General features: G+C 52.2%; 1 protein-coding gene across 1 annotated transcript in view; it reads right to left on the bottom strand.

The window, feature by feature from the left end:
* WNT9A (Wnt family member 9A) overlaps nucleotides 1-16,820 on the bottom strand; it is a 61,611-nt gene extending 44,791 nt beyond the window's left edge. The window contains exon 1 of the mRNA XM_072854877.1: nucleotides 16,691-16,820. Coding sequence (XP_072710978.1) covers nucleotides 16,691-16,785 — 95 coding nt within the window. The 5' untranslated portion in view covers nucleotides 16,786-16,820. The remainder of the gene's footprint in view (nucleotides 1-16,690) is intronic.
* Between the last annotated feature and the right edge of the window lie 4,701 nt (nucleotides 16,821-21,521).

Genomic DNA, 21,521 nt, shown 5'->3' with positions numbered 1-21,521 from the left:
CTTTCAGTAAGATCTTGGTGTTTTCTCAGGAGTGAAGTTACAAGTTTGCTGCTTACACAAGAAGTGATGTGTGCTCAGTACTCATTCTTTTCAGGACTGCCCAGAGCAATAGCCCCCAGAAAATCTTAAGAGATGCTAAAGATGAGGTTAATGGCCTTACATCTTAAAGGAGGAAACAACAACACCGTGGTGCTAAACTCATTAGGGCTTGCTACCAAAACCTAGCAAGACAGAGGTCTTGGCTCAGGTAATTAAAAATCTAAGGATATAATAAATTTGTAGGACTAGGTTTTTTCTCCACACCAGTAGATAATACTCTTGAGTGTTCCTGTTTGGGGGTATTCTTTGAGCAAGAATAAGAGAAAACCCTCCCAGGACCTAGCCGCTGATGTACATTACTGCTCCAGGAAACTTAGCCAGAGAAACCAGGTTTAATGCATAACTACATCAGCAAACACCCATGTTGTCATTGTGCTCACCTCATAACCAAACCTGAAGGAGGCCAGGGACTGAATAGCAACATGTTCATGTTCTTCAGCCATGCACAAACTGCTACAGAGAGGGAAGGAAGAGTTCCTTGGTGTTCAGAAAATAAGGTGAACACAGCTTATGGTTCAGCCACAGAAATTTCCATCACCTGTTAGAGGAAAACCTTTATTGCTAGGAAGCAAAGCATTGATGAAAGCAGCCAGGTTCACAGCAGAGCATCTTTCATGAAGCATTTAAAAGGTTGGTGTGGGAAAGCATCTGCCAGCAATCATTCAGACACTTGCAAATAGGGGCCTTTCCAGATCCATTTTATAATCCAGCCACGGTGGGCTGCTGTGTCTTTTCACCTCTGCTCCTTGAAATAAAACCCAACAGACCCTGAACATCTCTGAACACCTGGTTAGAAAGGGACCGCTGGCAGCTTTGGGCATGCCTCTCCTCCACCATCCCCATGGCCGTAAGCGAGATGCAGGCTTTGCACAGTGGCACAGTGGGTCCTTTGAGGAATTTCAGAGCTGCAGCGTTGAAGCACAGAGCTGCCTCACAGCCCCGGCGCAGCAGGGCAGCAGCATCCACCTCCCGTTTGTGTGCAACGCCTGTTCCCTTCTCCGCAGCCTGCAGGGCACAGGGGACTTTTCATGAGAGCCATGAAAAACCCAAGCTAAAGAAACTGAAAGTTTGTTTCCCCCTGCCCCCCCCCCAAAAAAAGCTCATATAGCTGCCAGCTGCTCCTGTGACCACCCAAACTGCTCACCTATTTCTTAAGTGATGCTAAACTAAGTAGAGGAGCTGAAATACCATAAGCACAGGGAGACACAAGGAAGGGAGAGTGAAGTTAGAGGGCTGTTAGTAAAATAAACCTTCACTCTGGCAGGCTGAAGAAGCAGCACCAAGAGCAATGTTGGCACTCATTTCAGTCATTGGGTTTAACCCTTCCTTTCCTCAGCTACCATCCCTGTGAAAGATGGCAAAGCTGTGCCAAATAGCCATCCCCTCCCCAATGGGCTGGCAGCCACTCAGCAGGGATTAAATTTAAGCCCAGAGCAGCAAAACAGGGGTCTCAGGTAAAGCCCAAGGGGTTAGGATGGTATTAAATCAGTTAATGGACTGCAGGGATACAGGCAAGGGGATGGAGAACCTCATCTGCAGAGAGGGTCAGTGCTACCACCTCTCCCCTTTGGAAAGGGGAACCAAAATGTTTACAGTTAGTATGAAGGAAAAAGGTTATGTTGTGATCATTTTTCCACCCTGCTCATGGATCTCCCCCTCTTGGTGCTGCCAGGATTCTCCTCTTCTCCCCAATACACACATCATCTGACACTTAAAACACAGAAGAAAACCCCTGTCCTGCCCAACTCTCTCCAAAGCATTAATTATCCTGCCCACTTGCCCAGGGCATCACAGATGTAATGACTATTTTTCACTCAAGCTTCAGGGAAACAGAGGCCAATCTTTCACAACCACAGTTCACCTTCAACTGGAGAGTTAAATTACTGAGCTAAGAGGATGAGTGCATTGTTGATGAAGTACTCCCATTTTATCCAGTGAGTTAAGGACAGCAGAGAAAAACTGGTGTGTGACTCACTGCCCTGCATTAAGTGAAAAAGCAAAGAGCTTGGTTTGAAGAATTAAAAAAGCAAGAAGTGGAAAAGAAAAAAAAGACTGAAAAAAACAAGAGAGCAAACACCTCAAATACCCCATTTTTACGCAATTTTAGGCACTGAATCAGCACATGCAGGAGCTCTTCACAGGAGCTGGTTCACACATTAGCCTAGGTAATGTGTTTGCAGCTTTATATCTGAGAGGCTGCCTATATTAGTCATCTGTAAGGGGACACTTCAGCAATGCTAACTGGAATGAATTGAGCACAGGAATGCAAAGTGAGGTGGTTAAACCACATCAATTTTGAAGGAGTGCCTCCATACTAGGCTCTAAAGTACCCTTAATTCAGTTTAGCCTGATTTGCATTGAAATCAAGTATGTTAAAGTGAATTAAGGATCTTTAATCCCCAAGGAGAGTGTTTCCACCAGGGCTAGTTAAGAGTAATTGAACTAATCCACTTTAAAAGTCAGGTCAGATTAGTTGTGCTAAGTGGCTGTGCAGATGAGGCCTGGGAGCACAGGGACTGTCTCTAGCATGCAATAATCACATCAATCTGCCTCTGGGAGGACAGCTACAGCAGGGCTATTTTGCTATCCAGAGCCTGGGAGTGGTCCAAGACACTCAAATGAGAACACTAATAGAAATGTCTACTTGTGCTTGACAGGTGCCATCTGGTTGCAACTGAAGGCATTTTCCACATGTATTTTCTGTACATACCATATATGCTGGGTATGGCCAAGGGGAAAGCTGTTTTTATGGGCAGCTCAGGGACCAGGTTACTGGTCCAAAAAGTGCTGGCAGCATCTCCCATTCAAGCCATGCTTGAAGCTCACATCCCCTCACTGAAATATGTAATACAAGTTTGCAGGTCTCCATTCCCTCTGTCCCAGAGATGTCAGGAGATATATCGTGGGCTCAGTAGAGGACTGAAGAGACCATCTCCACCATACACTAACGGCTGGAGATGGTTGGTTTCCCCATTTCGTGCTATCACATCCACCCCACTCTTCTGCAAGCTCCCAAGGTGTTACCCACTTCCCCCTGGTTTCCACAGCAGCTTTTCAACTGGACTCAACAGGTTAAAGGAAAACCAGTTCAGCTCCACACAATTCCCATAGAAATAGGGAAAGGGAAGCTAAGAAGGGGCAAGAGAAGTCAGAGAGAGGGCTAACAACCACCCCAAACCCCATCCTGCCCCAGTTTCTACTGCAGGTCCCCCCCAGACCAGGCAGCAGCACAGAGCAGGCACAGCACAGGTTTTGCCTTTCTAGGAAAGCACCAAGCCCCTGTTTGATCCAAACGAGTTCTTCCCCAGCTAAGAATAATCCCCCCAGCTGCTGTTTGATTTACACATTACCATGGCCACACAGTGTTTTTTATCTGGTAGATATACAGGGGGAGAGGGAGCAAGTCTGCGTGTGTTCGTTCTAGTTAATGTTTCCTGTGCGGTTCAGGCCGTTATGCCTACAGGTATGTTTATTCCACTACTTTAGCAAACCAGCAGACTTTTTAATGGAACTGTTGATATTTTTCCTGGCTGATCCTCCTGGAGAGGCGAGGCAGTGTACAAATGAAGTTCATTCCTAGCTCCAGCCTGAAGCTACTCTTCTCCTCCTGGGACCGCAGGGAATTGAAGGTTTCCATTGCACTGGTCAGATTTCTTCCTTCTCCAGCCTTCAAGTTTTAGATACATAAACAGAGGCGCTCAGGCAGCTGACAGTAGCAAGAGCAATGCGTGGCTGGTGCTTTATGCAAGGGCAGCAGCTGCACTGAAAATCCAGCCGTGCATCTTCCAGCAAGGCTCTGGAAAAGGATAGTGGGTGCAACACTGCACCCTTAAAATGAAGGCTCAACTACACAGCTTGTTTTGAAGTCAGACTTTGCAGGCTGAAGCTAGGAGTTTCCTGCTTATTAGCATTTCAGAGCTCACTAAGCCATCAGTAGATCCCCCATACATTTGTCTTTGAAACCCCTTTATTGTTGCAATGGGAGCAGTAACTCCAATCCCAGAGGGCTCTGCTTCATCAGGCACCTATAGAAGACACTTTCAGACCCTGGTCTATAATCTAACAGCCCTTGGGGGTCCTGAGAAGAGCCAAGGGATGTGCACCAAGTCCCTGACCCAGCTCACAGCCTGCTCCCCCTGAAGACAGCCCTGTTTTACAAGCTGAAGTACCCTGAGGTTAAAGGATGTGCCCAAAGTCATGCAGATGCCTGGCAATCTGTTCCCTTCACCCTCATGGAGCAACAAGGTAAAACTTACCCTGGCCTCTGAACACATCCAGACAGATCAGACACCAGCTCTAGAGTCACTTCAACTGAAAGCACTTGAAAGGAGTGCTCCAAAGAGCTCTGGTGACAGAGTAAACAGCCCCACGCAAGCAGGCGAGAGCACCTGTTTGAACAAGGCTACCCAACTGCCCCTGCCTCTGACCCTGCGCTGCTGATCTGTCCAACAGCAACTGAAGCACAGCATCCCTGAGAGCAGCTCACCAGCCTCATACCACACAGTGCTGGAGCAGTCAGCCTCTGGGAGCAGATGGGGTCACCACCTACCTCCCCATCACAAGGTGCCCCCCTGCCTACAGCATGGTCTGCAAGGGAGAGCATCCAACCCCAGCCAGCTGCTGGGGGACATGGTAAAATTATGGCCAGCGTCTCCACGTAACAGGGTCATCAAGCCTGGTGCAGTCCCAAACTCCAATGAGTCAGAAAAGTCCAAGCCTTCAAGCTCACCTCCCCCTCCCAGTGCCAGGTCCAGCTCTCAGATTTTCCATGAGCCTTGCAGCAGCCCAAGCAAGTGCCTCAAGAGATGCAGTGCTGAGGGAGGATGCCCTTCTCTTACCCTGGTACCTCCCACAAGGCACTGTCTGGGACAACCCAGTCCATGCACTGGGGAAGACTGGGACTACAAGCTCCCCAGAGACAAACTGCAGTCAGTTTTAAGGCATCCCCACTGCATCAAGTGACACTTGTTTCTGCATGGCTGTTGATCCCTCTGCAAGCTCAGGAGACAAATGCAGGATTATGCCTGCTCCCACTCCCCTCCAAATGCTATCTCTTTGGCCCAGCATCTGTCTTGCACCTTGCAGAGACAGGTCTCCACCTATGAACACATTTTGATCAGCTACAAAAACCAGCATGGAGATTATGGCTTCAATCAGGCAAAGCAAAGAATAGCCATGTAACACTGACCACGGGAACTGCTCAAAGCCTTGTTTAGTCCAATTCACACTCTCCCAAGAGCAGCTCTTCAGCTTCAGTCCTCTCTTCAAACTCATTCTAAGCCTCTGGATTTCCAGAGTCAACATGGGACAAGCCAGAAGATAGAAATAGTCACCAGGGATGCAACACAGCCGTGCTAATGAGCCAAAGGAAGTGTTGGATCTTTGGTTAGACCCTGTAATTCAGCTCAAGTGGCTGTTTCACCTCTAGCCTGTCAGATCAACTTGCTAACCACAGACTGGGAAATAGCTCCCTGCTAGCTCCCAGCAGGAGATTTATCTTTGGCAGGGGCTGAAAACATCCCTACCCCCCCTCACCTTTGATTACAGAGAGGCCCAGAGATGCAGAAAGAGAGCTATGCTATAAGTTTGCCAGGTATTTCAAGATCTCACCTTACACTGGAAGAGGATTAGGGCTAGAAAAGAATTTTGTCAAGATTAAGCAAAACAAGTCAGTTCTTTTAAATAAAGTATCAGTTCTGGTGAACTGTCCCCAGAGGGGTTTGGGCTCCAGGATAGGGTTTCTTGTCAGAGGAGATGGGCAGCCCTGGAGAGCTGAAGCACAGCAGGGCTTGCAGCAGAGCAGTAAGCTGAACTCCATCACTGAGCTGGGCAAGCTCCACTGAAGTCATTGATTGCTCTGGGAGAGGTCCCTGTAGCCAACACCAATGGAGCCAGCCCAAAAGGACTTGCCCAGGTTGGCTCCTCATCCTAAGTGCAGTCACACTCAGCTGTTTCCCAGGTACCCAGTCCCACCAGTTGCCCTGGCTCCCAGGTGAATACCCCACCCTGAACTGAACTTGGCTTCCAGCCACTCTGATGTCATAGCACACGTCATAGCCCATTCATTCACATCATAACTCTTACCTGAGCAAGACGAAAGCTGGTTCCATACAACCGAGAAGCTCAGCTCTACAAGTAGTGCCACCACAAGGGCACTTGTGGTGCTGCGACATGCCCCAGGTCAGTGGGGTACAGATGCTCCCATACCTGAGGGGACACTAGAAGTCTCCTTTGAGACTAGTGAAGGAGGTATCCAGGCCTCCTCTGACCTGGGTGGGTTGGGATACTTGCACTTGAGGCTAGAGAGCAGTAGGATGTAGAGAAGCTGAGAAGCACCAAAATACACAGTGGCTAAATAGGCTAAACTGAAGTGGAAGCACATTTTCTTTGCTTGCCTGTATTTTGCAGTGCTTTGTCTGATGTGCCCTCACCCACACTTGCCAATGCTGAAAGGCACTGCCTTAGAAGAGGCTCTGCACCCACAGGAGACAGGACTAACTGGTTTTCCATGGGAATCAGGAGACACAGACAAAGCAAGATTTGGGGGAAGCAAGCCATCTGGGAAAGGATCTAGCAGATCTCCTGCAGGTAAGACACCTACCCTTCCTGCAGGCAGAGTGAGGAGCTTTGGCCTTAAGGCCAAGGAGGGCATATCCCCACCAAAAAACACCCCACCGGCAGTCAACTACCAGAGGTCTTAGCACTGATCCAAGGCATTGTATCGGTCACCAGCTCAGCTTCAGGCATAGCCAAGGAGCACTATCTCAACATCCAGACAATTGAACACTTCACCTTGGAAACTTCAGGGAGCAAGGTGCTTACTGACGGTAATTCTAGAAGATGGAGCTGGAAAACCCCACAAGAGGTCCTCTGCAACATGCAAAACCAGCTTCACCTACAATCTTCAGTTGCAATCTAACAGAAATGCAGTTATGCCCCCCAGGGCTGCCTGGCTTTGTTTTGGTGCAATACCAAGCATGAGATCACCAGTCTTTAAAAAAATAATCAACCTCCAGAGAAGATATTACAATGAGGATATTTAAAAGCCTGAGCTCACCATAATAGTGAAAACCAGTCAACGCACCCAACTCAGCAGGGGTTCACACAGCAAGATCTACATTAACTGTAGGCAGATCATGAGGACTAGGGCAATGCAATGCCTCTGTGCAGTTTTGTTTAAGCAATCGGGTGGGGAAGTCTACAAAGATCACAGCGAACAAGTCATGAGAGCAACCTGCCAGGCTGTGCATGCCAGAGCTCAGCAGATGGGCACTTCTCTGTAACATGAGCACTTGGTGATCCTGCAGCCTTCCACCAACGGCCCCTCCAGCCAAGCCTACGGAGGGGTCAGCTAGCACCAGTGCACTCCTGCACACGCTGTAGCAACACACAGCACACTCCCACATGCAGAGCTGGGGAAGCTGTCACATACTGCTGATTGATGACAGCAGGGAAAACACAGCACTTTGTGGAGGTGGAATTGAAAGGGTAATAACTTGCTCTGACTGGACATTAGAACAGGTATTCTTGAAGGCATGGGTGAGCCTACCTCAGTAGATGCTCATCTGGCAGTGCTGATGCTTTTGGAGCAGAGTCATGACCAGCTCCTTTTCAGAAGTCAAGAGGTGCTTAAGATACAGAAGCAGGAAACCCAGTGTCAAGCCATGGGCTCTGTGCATCAAAGTAATTCATCTTGGCAGCCTGTCTCACCTACCTGTATGTTACACATGAAGGTGTCACCCAGGCATCAGACTCAAGACACACCCTTGTGTATCTCAAAGGAAGCTTAATTTTGCTGGACTAACAACGAAGAAAAAATTAAGTAGACCAAGAGCAGATGGAAGCTAATCCTTTTGCTCATCAGCTGACCTCTTCCAAAAGGACTTCATCTTGAAAGCAAGAGTTGCTTGACCCTACTTGCTTTGGGAGGCTGCTCTACAATTTGGTTTCAGATAAGTTCAACAGCAGACCAAGGTTCTGGCTAAACTTCTGCCCATTCCTCCCAGGACTGCCTTAGCCAGACAGGGCCATTTGACAGGTTTAAGCAAAGCTCAGATATTCCTATGGGCATCTCAGTACTTCATTCACATCTAGGGGAAATCACATGTTGCTCCACAGCACAAGAAGCTACCTCCTACTATGCACAGTAAATGGCCAATTATGCTATTCAGTTCTCTGGAAGACTCAGAACAGTTTTTCCAAGAAAGGAAACTTTTGCTACAATTGTGAAACTTGTCCATCCAGCACACAGCAAATGCAGAAGTCAGAGCAAACTGTTTTTTCCCCCAAACTGCATAAGCATCTGGCTATCCAATTAATGCTATTTTAATGAGCTAGGCCAAATGAATCCACTCATAAAATTCATGCCAAGTCCCATACAGCATGACATCCCATCAACATGAACTGCATGCTCCATGCTACCTTCCAAGCCAGCACAGACTCAGCATTAATGTCAGATACTGTTGAGTTTGCATGTTCTACAGTGGATGTATGGAAGAGCTGTTTTGCTCTGTGTTCTTTCCAAAGGAAGAGTTCAAGTTTTTTTAACCTGTCATTTCCCCTTCCCCCAAAAGAAATCCTTCAGCAACTGAATTAACAAAATACTCCCCACACCTTACAGAAGAATGATTTAAGGTCACAAGCAGATTGGAAGACCGCATAGCACACGCAAGAGCTGCTCGACCCATTTGAAATAGAGTTCTGTGCAACAGCTAAGGGAAAAAGTCAGAATAGATTTTTCTATCAGCTAGAGCAAATCCCGTAACTTCTATGTTTATCCATGTAGTCAAAATACTCCCTGTTCCACTTAGCACAGTGCAAACACACATTACAATAAAACGTAAAGCTTACTGAGCTGATAAACTTCATAAGTGTATTTTATGACAGTATCTCAAGAGATAAGACTCATTAGCACTTACAGCCACAATCTGAGGGAAGCTTAAAAAGCACAGTTAAAAACAGGAGAAGAAACATTTGCAACCAGATGCCAAGAAAAGGGCTTCTAAAGAGTTAACCCTTTCCACCCAGCATCATAATTTCTAGCTCCTACTCAACTTGACCTGAGCTGGCTCCTCAGCTCCAGGTCCAGTAAGTCAGGAAAACATATCCTACCTGTCCTGCCTGCAGCCAGACCGTGTGCTGGTCCAGGACCTGCAGTACCAGTCTTCCTGCAGCCACATTCTGCAGGAGCAGCAGTAGCCTCCCATCAGCATTTAACAGTGCAAGCAACAGGCCCTCTGCTTGAGAGCTGCTTAGATTGAGAAACCAATTGCATTAACACACTACAAGCCACCAGAGAGCTTTTCTGGCTGCAGAGAGAAAGGCTGCTTCGTTATGGAGGGAAGCCAGAGGCTCAGCATGTTTGCAATCTGGAAAGCCAGGTACGTGAGACTTCTTGGATTGCTTCAACACACACCCCCAGAGAAGCACGGGGAAGCTGGAAGGTTGCTACCTGGGCAGTCAGGGAATTTGGGGTAAAGAAGTTTGTGTCTAACATAGGCTTTTAGTATGAACTAAGCAAGTGCCATCCCACCCAAGAGTGCTTTCTCCAGGAGGTAGCTGTAGCTGCATGGTTAAGCAGAGGGAACCTTTACATACAGCAGATCAAGACAGTTTTACTGCACTGAGCCCTCTCAAATGCCTCAGGCAGCAAACATTAGGGTAAGAGCTGTCCCATTTGTACTCAACAGGACTCAAGTGACCAGAGAACCCAAGCCCTGAAGCTGCCACATTGCTCTATGTAACTGGGACAAAGGATCAATACGAAGCTTCTGGCAGCAGAAGTCCCTACGCCTCTGGTGGCCTGACCTAGGAGACCATGTTCAAGACAGTCTCCCCCATGGGGATATGCCAATGTAGCATCTCCTCAGCAGTCTCCAAAAAAGCTTCAAAATCCCTATCAACCTAAGTCCCTCTTCTTAGAGAGCAGCTATGCACAGACACATAAGAGGGAGACAGGGCAGGCAAGTCTAGCCTTCAGCTCTTCTGAGCTGAGCTTTCCAGGTCCCACCACCCCTGTGCAGCTCTACATCAGAAACTGCCTCATGCAGTGGATGGTGATGCTCACTGGTTCAGTACCTCCTCTGGCTACTGAGACTCCTCCAAGAATACAGATAGATTAGTTCAGCAGTGTCTTCTGGCTTGGCTTTTCCACCAAAAAAATCTCAAGGAGCCTTTAAATATCAACATTTCACCAAGGAAAACACCAGGAATAAACACACTGTCAGCATCTCCCTAAATGAAGGGAATGGAATATCCATGGGACAGGAACATCTTCTCCAGGAGGCAATTACACCAAGTCTGCAAGCACAGTGTTCTGCAGACAGAAAAATGAAGAAAGCAGCAGAGACTGACAAAACCCAGTCTGGGAGGTTTTGTCAGTCTCTGACAAAACTAAGGAGCATCACATCGGCTTCTCTGTGCAGTCTTCCAGACCTTCCACTTAACCCTCCCCCTTCCCAGTCCCACAACCTAATTCAATTACCTACCACTGAATAAGCCTTAAGGCGATTCTCATTACCCTGCAATAAAGCACAAGGCCTTTAATTATTAAACACTCATGGGCTTTTTGTGTTGGGGTTGTGGGGCTGGACTCCCTTTTATTCTTGTTAGCAGCTTCCAGAAAGCTAGTTAATCATTGACCAGGCCTTTCACCAGGAGACCAGAGTCCTATAGATTCCTGGTCTAGTTCTGCATCACCAGTCACACTAAAGAAAGTCTCCGGCCTTCTCCTGCTTTGCCAAGTTATCACTTAATATTCTCCTAAGAAGCCATCTTCTCTCCCTAGGGAGTCACCTGTAGCACTGGTGACCCTTGCCAATAAAACACACAGTATTTGGTGAGCACCGTATGCAGCCACCATGTCCATTAACAAGTTGAGTTCAGAGAAAGATGGCCCCGACATCTTCCCAAGTAAGGGAAACTGAGGCACAAGGTAGTGGTTCCCAAGTCTCAAGCAACACGGTCAGTCCAGTACAAGACATACTAATCCGTGTCTGAATAAAGTTTTGCTCCATCCTCTGAGCACACTGCAGATGTAAGAAGCTTTCAGGTACTTCCCAACCTAATTTGGGACAGATCTGGGTCCCCAGGACTGAAGATGCAGGTCTGGTGAACCTTAGCTGCATGCACAGTTATTTTTCCAAATGCTCCTGGGTTTGTCACCACCCTTATGGCACTTCAACTCCAGTAGTGCCTTCAAGGATCTACAAAGCAAATGCTGCTTCTGGGCATGGGATTCCTTTTCACAAAGGAATGGAGGTTAAACACCGCTTTCAACTGACCCAGAGAGGCCAACTTTGGGAGAGAAGCCAGCCAGGACTCAGATCAGTCTCTACATGACAATTCACCCAGCTCAAAAGGAGCAGAAAAAAAACCAGCCAGGCAAACCCTTCTTATTCCAAGGAAAACCAGAAATCCAGCACCTTAAAAACCAGCATCACCATCTAGAAAAAGCAGAACGCCACAGGGTGGGATGGCAAAGCTGCCCTCCCAGCCCCAGGAGCTGCCTCCTTACGCTCCAGCTGTGTTTGCCTGCGTGCTGCATTCCTCCCTCACCACCCGAGTCCAGGTTTTGTTTTTTTGGGTTGTGCTGAGAACCAGCTGCTCCATCTCACACATGCCAGAGACGACCAGCGCGTCTGGAAAGCCAACACGCTGTGGCCTGGCTACGCAACAGCTTCCCGAGAAGTTCACACGCCTTCGGCCGAAGCTGCAAACGCGAACATGTGGCCCCACACTACCATCAAGTGACAGGTACAGAAATGCTTGATATGCAACAGCCATGTTAGCACCTAGCATATCCCGCAGGCTGGAAAAAACAGGCAGCAAAGCCTGCCAGCACCAGTGGGCTTGCTTTTATTGGAGATGACATTCAAGCTGATGCCGCACACTTGTAGCAATGGAGTTCAGAAACTCACACTAACTCAGTCTCCTTAAAAGCCCACCCCATCGGGTGGTCACAACCCCTGAATAGCCCTTCAAGCCCAGTATTCAGATCTTTTCTAAGTAATTTTTGCAGAATCACAGCCTAAATTGCAGGGCATGTAATATTTCTACCCCAGCAGCACCTAAAGCATAATAGGGTACCTATTCTGCACCCGCCAATGGGAACAAAAATATATTGCACTTCCCACACCAAAAAACCCCACCATGCAGTAAGGAACCTGCTCTCGCTAGCGATGTGTTGGTAAATTAGGGCAAGCTATGCTTCCCCTCCCTCCCTCTCCCCCACGCAAGCATTTAAGGGTTCCTGTTGCCTGCGTGCAGTGTACAGATCAGTTACATTTATGAAGAACATTGCAATCTGTCAATATAAACACTATGTAAGCATGAGCCACTTGTAACATTACTACTGTCCTGACAAGTGTTTGCAGAGGGGGCAGAGCTGCTCAGCTCCTGCTGCTGCTGGAGGAAAACAGAGCAAACTCCAAGCTGCGGAAACCAACACTACTTCTAGCAAGAAAAAGGAGGAGGTGCATCAAAACGGAGTCAGACTATAAATCAGAACACCCAGAAAGAAATAGAGGGGGGTTGATTTATGGCCTGGACAAGCTGCAACGTCGGAGCCACAGACCAGGCAGCTCAGGAAAGCAGCAAGCTCCTACAGGCTGGTTTGCCATCCCGCTAGCACTGGGGCACAGCAGGACTGAAGTTAATCAGCCTGCCTGTCACCCCAGCATGGCTAATCTTGTCATCTGCCACTTCCAAAGCCCAGTAGTGCAAGACCCAACACAAATCCCAGATGCCGCTATGGCATTTCCACCACCCCCTAGCTGCTTTTGAGAGAGGAAGGGGAGGGAAGGGAGGTACCCACACCCAAAGCTTGTAAGGCACAAGAAAAGCAGAGAGGGGAAGAAACTGAAATGCAATGCTTTCTCAGGGATCCTGGCAGTTTGGGGCTGCTCCAAGCTACCCCTATCAGCCAGTTGTAATATGGTGCAAATTAGTTTTCAGACAGCCCAGCTGCAGAGGAGGTGGCTGAACATAAAAGCAGGCTCACTTTTAGAACAGCCAGTGTATCTCAGCAAGCCAGTATCAGCTGACGCTTATCTCAAGGCAATGCTCCCCCCTCTGGTGTAGACCCAGCCAGTAACAGTCTCCCATACGTACTCCTACCCTAAAATGCCCCCTTCATCATCAGGCATCCTGATGGGTGACTAAACCTACCACAAGCCATCAGGTCCTGCTCAGTTTTGCAGGCATGCTTTTTCCTCTCTAGCATCAAGAAGTCTCATATCAGACAAGGTTTAGGAGCTGTAGCACCACCACATCCCCGAAGCCAGCCTTTCAGCTGCTTTCCAGTAATTAGCACTAACAGCCCCATCCTGAGTAGGTGCCTACAGGGACTCAGCTCTGCTCCCTGCTACACATCAGCATCACTTCAGGTCCTGCCTTCGCTGTGTACCAGCTCCAGGTCAAGCTGGCACCTGCTTCTCTCCTGCACCAGGGAGGAGGTGAGCAACACCCAGGGAGCAGCGCTGAGGCTGCCAGCGTAATCCTGGGCAAGGGACAAGCACTATCCCTCCCTTCATCCCAGACAGTGAACCGTCACTTTCAGCACATGTCCTAACCAGGCAGCTTGGGGACGGAGCAAGACAGTAGCAAGGGCTTCATCTGCACCAACATTTTCTCTCACGTACACCAAGCTCTACTTCCAGAGGGCATTTATCCTTTTTGGCTGCTTCTGCAACCCTCTAAGACACCAGAGCCAGACATACAGAGAAGCAGTGGCCCCTAGCCATGGCCTTCCCACCCCAGCATCCCCCCCCCACTCACTAGCCGCCCTTGTGGGGCAGACAGACATAACTACATGCTGACACAATCTTGTTATCATGTAACCATGCCCAATTTCTGTCCCCCTGCACTAATTCCCCGCCAGGCCACACATTTGGAGACACTGAATTCTTTCCCTGAAATAAGACATTGGGGATGGGGTAGAAGGGATCATCCACAGCTGTCCCTATCCCCCACCAGACTGCGGAACAGAGCAGCTAAGCTGCAGCTACAGCGTGACATCTGTTTAACACAGCCGCCTGCTGCGCTCTCTGCCCCACCACCTCCTCTGACAAGGATGTTAGCACCCGGAGCAGAGGGTCTAGCAGGCCACCAAAAAGTGTCATGGTGGCTTTGATGATGCCTTGGACTGGGAAGGGATGTCCCTTCCCCTGCCTAGAAAGGGTGTTCCATTAACTGAGCCCACTTCGCTTCAGCTCAGCCCCTGAGCAAAAGGGTGATGCATCCAGGTTTTTAGGAAAAATTTATATTAGAATACAGATGTGCTTCCTCACCTGGAGGAGTTCCTCCATGCACCTTTCTAGGCATAGCAAGAAGGGCTAATACCAACCATTACAGGGCACTTGCAGAGGCACCAAGAGCTCTGCCAGAACATACAGCTTTTACCAGGTAAGATTTCTTTCCTTATCGATACACAGAAGCCCTCAGCAAGGAGGGCTCAGCTCTTCCACACACACTTGTTAGATCACATATCACTGGGGATTAGCAGGGACCCTGGACCTCAGCACTCACTATTCCCCTGTGTCCCCAGCAGCTCAGCAAGTGCAATCACTGCTTTAGGCCTCTCAGAAGAACAAAGAGGAGATTAGCAGCAGATGCTGCTCCTTCGCTGTGGTTTTAACCAGACAGCACGATGCTTTGCATAAGTAAACTTCGCTGTGCGCTGCAGCAGCCCTGGAGTGCTTGGAGTGCGCATCTGGCTGGGTGCACATCTGGCAGCATCTCCTCTCCCCTCCTTATTGCCAGAGAGGGAGTCTCAAATCAGAAACAGCAGCCGCACTGAGACAGAGGGAATAACCCAGAGTGGTCAGGACAGACCTAGCAGCACGCTTCCCTCGGCTCAAGATGTTTGCTCTGAAGTTAAAATCTACACCAGCCACACGAGGCCAGAAGAGAAATCCCAGAAGCAAGCAACTGGAATGAGTTACCTGCTGCACTGCAGCAGATACCAGCACCGCATGGATTAACGGGAGAGTTACAGCCAAACTCCTTACAAGCCCTGGCAGTCCCTGAGGCACAGTACAACTGCACAGTGCCGGTGGTCTTCGGCAGACACACGAGCTAACGGGCTCGGTACAGCCCTCTGTGTGCTGTTGGGGAAAGAAGAGAGCTTTTCCTAAAACCCTACGCACACAGGACAGGCTGTTTCCTCGCAAACCCAGCCCCAGCAGCAGGAAGTTAAATGGTTCTCGAGTTGGAAACAGAAGATGTAAGTAGCAGTGTTTGGAAAACTTTGCCAGACCACAAGCAATGGACAAGCCTCAACACCAGGATTTGTTTTACTGGAAAGAGGGGGGAAAACCTCAAGTCTGCTAAAACATTCTCCAGGGCCGGTCCAGTGGCTCCTACCAGCGGCCACAACACAACATCCCAAAAAGAAGCAAGAACCATCACTCTTGAGGAAACTCACACCAAAACCTCTTAATCAAGCGCTCGCATCCCACTCCCCCTCACAAAACGACGCCATTTCGGGACAGGTCTTTAAAAAAAAAAGACGAGGCAGGTACAAAGCGTGCCTACTGACACCCCAAAAAAGCAAAGGGGGGCTGCGCAGACAGAAAGCCAGCGGACCCTTTGTTGCGGGCTGAAGCCTCGCAACGCGGCTGCAGGGCGGGGGGCTTTAAAGAGAGGGGGTGAGGGGGTTTATTGGGCTCCTCCAGCTCAGCCCCCCCCAAGGAAGGGGGATGAGGGGGTCGGGGGGAGGCGAGGGGAGGGAGCGGGATCCACCTGCGCGGCGCGGAGCGGGCGCGGACCGGGCCGGTAGCGCCCCCTGCCGGCTGCGCCCATGCACCGCGTACAGGTGAGCGCCGCGGGATGCGGCCGCTCCGCACCTCTCCGCACCCAGCCCGGAGGGGACCCTCACTTCTGTGGGGAATAAGCTTTGGCACCAGGCAGGTGACAGCAGCATGCCACCCGCCCCACAAAAAAAATAATAAAAAACAATAAAAAACTAACGGCGACGGGGTGATGCCGGGACTCGCTTGCCAGCACCTGGTGCTGAAGCATGCGCTCAAATTAGGGGGAAAAAAAAAAAGAGTTTTTTCGGGGCTGTGCCATGCTGGTGGAGGTTACAGCACGCACCTGGAGCTGAGCTCCCCGGCCACCCCGCTACGGGTCCCCTCCGTGCGGGCCACCGCCGCCCACCCCGTCGGGGAAGGGCAGAACGAGACGCTCCCTCGCCCGCAGAGTTTCTGCCTGCGGCCCCTGGGAAAAGCACGGCAGCCCCCCGGGAGGCAGCAACCTGCAGCTCCCGGAGGGCCCGGCCGTGCCAGGCAGCACGCCGAGGGGATTCGGGGTCGCCCGGCTCCGAGCGGCGGGACGGGAGAGAGACACGGGGCTGCCCCTCCCCGTACCCCTCTCCCGGGGCGGCTGTCAGCGCCGGCGGAGGGGATGCCCGCCCCCAGCGAGGGAAGGAGGCTGCCGGCAGCATCCCCACCTCGGGCGGGACGCATAAGGTGCAAACCGCCCCCCCTCCTCATTGCAAAAACAAACCAAAAAAAAAAAACCCAACCCCAAACTAAAATACAAGTTAAGAAGGAGGAGCGGCGGTGCGGGCGCGTCCGCGCTGAGCACCTACCCGAAGTAGGCGGCGGAGGGCCGCGGGGCGCAGGCGAGCAGCCCTAGGAGCGCGCAGGAGGAGAGCCATCCCAGCAGGACGTGTCCATCCAGCATCTTGCAGCGGCGCCGGCGCTGCTCATCTCGTTCCCCCGCCGCGCCCGCTGCGGCCCCGCCGCCCGCGCCGCTTCTTATAGCGCGGCCGGCGGCGAGCGCCCGGCCGGCGGCGGGGCGGGGCCGGGGCGGGGCCGGCGCGGAGGGGCGGGGCTGCGGCGGAGGGGCGGGGCGGGAGGCGGTGGGGACACGCCCCCGGGAGGCGGGCGCTGGGGGGGGGGGGCGGAGCGGCGCGGCGCGGCGCGGAGCGGCGGGACGGGACGGGGAGGGGCTGGGTGTCCCCGGCCAGGGAGTCCCCGGCCAGGGTGTCCCGGGGCTGGGTGTGACACGGCCGGGCAGGAAAGGGCTGGGTGCGCAAGGGCTGGATGTGCCCGGGATGGGCAGCTGTGCAAGGGTCAGGCAGTTGTGCAAGGGCTGGGTGCACAAGGGCTGGATGTGCCCGGGATGGGCAGTTGTGCAAGGGCCGGGTGTGCAAGGGGTGGGTATGCCACATCTGGACAGCTGTGCAAGGGCTGGGCAGCCACGTAAGGGCTGGATGTGCCCGGGATGGGCAGTTGTGCAAGGGCCAGATGTGCGAGGGGTGGATATGACACATCTGGACAGCTGTGCAAGGGCTGGGCGTGCATGCACTGGACATGCCAGGGCAGGGCAGTTGTGCAAGGTCTGAATGTGTCAGGGATTGGGCAGCTGTGCAAGGATCGGGCAGCTGTGCAAGGATCAGGCAGTTGTGCAAGGGCTGGGCGGTCACGCAAGGGCTGGATGTGCCCAGGACAGGCAGCTGTGCAAGGGCCAGGTGTGCAAGGGGTGGCCGTGCCAGCGCTGGGCGTGCAAGAGCGGGACGTGCCATGGCAGGGCAGTCATGCAAGGGCTGAATGTGCCAAGGATGGGCAGCTATGCAAGGGTCGGGCAGTTGTGCAAGGGGTAGATATGCCACAGCTGGACAGCTGGGCAGTCGTGCAAGGGTTGGGTGTGCAAGGGCTAGATGTGCCAGAGCAGGGCAGTCACGTAAGGGCTGGATGTGCCCGGGATGGGCAGCTGTGCAAGGGCCAGGCGTGCAAGGGCTGGACTGCCGTGCCAGGACTGGGCATGCAAGGGTTGGATGTGCAAGGGCTGATCAGCCGTGCGTGGGCCAGGCGTGCACGGGCCAATCAGTCATGCCAAGCGTGCAATGGCTGGGTGGTCACGCAAGGGCTGCAGTTGCAAGGGCTGACCCATCACGCAAGAACTAGGCAGTTGTGCAAGGGCCGGACAGTTGTCCGAGGATTAAACATGCCGCTCAATATTTCAAGGGCTAGACAGGCACGGAAAGGCAAGATGGGCAAGGGCTGAGCCAGCATGAAAGAGCTGATCAAAGGTGCAAAGGCTGGACGTGGAAAGGCACAGGCATCACATGCTCCTGTGCACACACTCCCGTGCGCACACTCGCAGCCCTGTGCAAGAGCGATGCACCCCAGCGATTGCCGGTACAGTGGAGGGGAGCACAGAGACCCCAATGCATGGACAGGATGATGACATCCCCGGCTGGGAAGTAGTTAATGCCCTAAATGTCAGCCCTTGGGGCCGGTGCTCGGTGGCAGGTGGCAACGTTTTTCCAGGTCGGTCAACGTCACTCTCACCGTCATCCTCGAGGCAATTTCTGCACCTACTGCCACCCAAGAACAAAAAGGTTTCCCTCCTGAGCGTGCATGTGTGTCATGCTGCGGAACCGTCCACCCCGTGTCCCCGCGGGGACAGAGACAGGAGGACACGCAGGTACTTGGCGCTGGATTCTCATCTCAAAAGCCACCATCCGCAGGGGTTTAAGGTGTTCAGCTCCACAGCGTTGTGTCCAGGAGGTGACAATTGGGCACGTGACGATACAGAGAGACCCTCGGATAACCGCGGTGGGGTTTGTCTGTGTTTCTGACCCCAATAGTTTGCGGACAAACCAATTCAGGAACCACGCAGGGGGGTGGGTTAATGGGGATGAACCTTTTGTCGTGGAATAGCCCCTGGAGCAACACTAGGAGCTTGGTGAATTTATTGTCACGCTGGCCATGCACTCGGGAATTTCCAGCCTTCCCAGCACTGTGCAAACTATTTAGGTTCTGCTTATTTTCAGAATAAAAGCATGGGGGGGACAGGCCGGGGGGGGCGGGGGAGTTGCTTTAATTTTTAACGTGTAAAACATCCCAGCCCAGTCCCTGACTGAACTTTTGCAAAATAGACTTGTGGAAAAGCAGCCCGCTTTGCACCACACAAAGCTTTGCACATCCACGTGCACACACCCGTGCATAAGGTTTGGGGGTTCCCACTGCGGCTCCACATCACAAGCCTCAGCACCCCTTGGGGTGGGGGCTGAAACATGCTGGGGGGAGGGGGAGAAGGTTTCAAATCCAATCCAGCAAATGGCTTCCTCAAACCCGCGTGGTTCTCCAGGGTCTGGGAATATCTCCGTTCTCTTATCCCAATGGTTGGGGTGAAGTGGCATCGTGCCACCACCCCGTGTGCCCCCGCAGGTGCTGGAAGGTGAGCGGCCCCTGGGCTCTGCGGGCGATCGCAGCCCTGCAGAGGCCGGCAGCAATATTGCATTAAAGCCCCATCTAGAGGCCTTTCATTAAGGAGAGTTTGGGAGATGAGGACCAGCTCTGGCATCATGTTGGGTGTCCTTATCCTCCCACCCGAGCTCTTCCACCTTAAGAAAAGGAAATAAAGGACTGCGGATGGAGGAGAGGACAGCAAGGTTATATATATATATCATTGGGAGGCTTTGCCTGAGTGTTTCTCTGCTGGAAAAGACTATTTAAGAGTCATTCTTCATGCACGTCCCCAAGAAGCTGGTGTGCCCAGCACGTGGAAGGAAACTCCAGTTACGCCAGGCAGCCCTGAGGCAGAGCTCCGGGGCACGCAGCCGGGGCTGGGTCACGCAAAGGCAGCGCGACCCTCGCCGTTACTCATTTCCTCTGCCCAGAGCAAGGTGCCATAGCTAGGGTGATGCTCTGGGGCATGCACGACTCTTTCCGAAGTGAGACAGCACCAAAAATAATCACCACTTCTGCTTTCAGCTGGGGGAAAGGGGAAGCCCAAATGGGCGCTGACTCCTCCAGGGCTTTGCTGCCCTCGGATGCTGCTTGTCGTGCCCAGGGAACCATGCACCAGTCCCGGGCGCAGCATCCTCCTGGGGCAGCTTTGTGGCTTTCCAGGTCCTCCAGCAGTCCCCAGGGTGACACAAAAGCTGGGTGTTTCTACTCAGCGGCGGTGGCCTTGGCCAGTGTCCCCATAGCCACCGACAGCAGAGGGCAGTGCCACATAGGCGCAGTGCTGTGCTGTCATGGGCAGCGTGGACATGCTGGCGTGTGCTTGGCTTTTTACGTGGGCATTTTTCAGCAGGGTGTTTTATATCCAGGATGAAGGGGACACACCACAGCCAGAGTGAAGCAGCCAAGCGGCATCAGAGTTTGGCATTTCAAGTGACAATTTCAAAGGGCCATAACCGCACCAGGGAATGGTGCCGCTGCCAGCACCGTACCGACTTTTTTAGGATCGAAAGAAGATGCCAGGGTGCAATGCTAATGCTGGGCAAGGAGCCCCAGAGCAGTTGTTACCGGACCTGCCTCTGCTTTGGCATCAGCAGAAAACCTGTATCCTCCCCCTAACCCCCAACCCATCCTTGTGCTTCTGTAACATGCTGCTGTGTGCCAGGCAGTTGGGGAGCAACCTGCGAGGATCCCAGCAAAGGGTCTGGCACCCTGCGCCTGCTGCTGGGGCGAGCCCTGCCTCCCAGCCCCACAGGTGACACCGACCCGTGACAGCCAGCGATCAGAGTCAACGGGACATCCTCAGACAGCACAAGGCTGCTGCGGCCGCCCCGTCAGGCTCTTCCCAGGCACGTTAGACCACAGGGGGATCTGGAGAGTGACTTCAAGTTTTCCTTCTCCATGACTCAGCTCTCGAGCAGTTCCCGGGGCTCAGCCTGCCTGCGTCGCTCCAGAGGCTTCCCCACCCCAGAGGAGCCCTCACCACCATCCCTGTTACGGTTTTTGCAGGAAACCTGGTGCCTCTTTTGCTCGGGGTTCCCCTTCCCTCCCTATGGCTTTGCTCTGGGTGCTTTTCTCTGCAGCACAGAGCCAGGCTCCACCTGCCCTCCTAGCAGCTCCCGTTAGAGAGGCCAGGACTTTGCCCAGCTCACTGAGGTCTTGCTGCACGAACCCAACCTCTCCAGGGCAGCAACTCCAGCTCAGCGGGGCGGTTGAGTCATAGGAGTGCGAGAGGGAAGGAAAATACCCATGAGGTCATCTCGTTCATCCCTCGCTGCCAGTCCTGCATGGGTTCCCCACCAGATACTTGGCACTCACTCCCAGGTCGGAGTAACTCAAGCAAGGCGGCAAGAGGTGGGGACCTCACCAGGCTCGGTCTGGGCTGGGTATCCAAGGCTGTGCCTGGGATAGCTGAGAAGCCTTCAGCTGTGTTTCCTCCCGACAAATCGCCTCCGAGACAAGCCACTCACATTTCCCTTCCTCAGTTTCCTTAATTAGAAGTGGGCCTGGCATTTATCTGCCCTCCGGATACAGTCTGAAATAACAGACAAGACCCGGGAACACCGCCTGCCCACGGGACGTCGTTTATTCCACCGTCTCAGGGATCACACCGTGCAAGTCCCCCCTGCCGCCACCTCCTTCATTTCCAGTTACTCTTTTTTCGCCGTCACGTGGACTTCCAGGGTGTTTCCTCCCTCTGAGTGATCACACGTGGGCTCAAAG

The sequence above is a fragment of the Ciconia boyciana genome, chromosome 2, assembly GCF_034638445.1.
Source record: "Ciconia boyciana chromosome 2, ASM3463844v1, whole genome shotgun sequence".
NCBI classification, from domain to species: domain Eukaryota; kingdom Metazoa; phylum Chordata; class Aves; order Ciconiiformes; family Ciconiidae; genus Ciconia; species Ciconia boyciana.
Note: the sequence above shows the minus strand (reverse complement) of the source record. Positions and strands in the feature narration are given on the sequence as shown.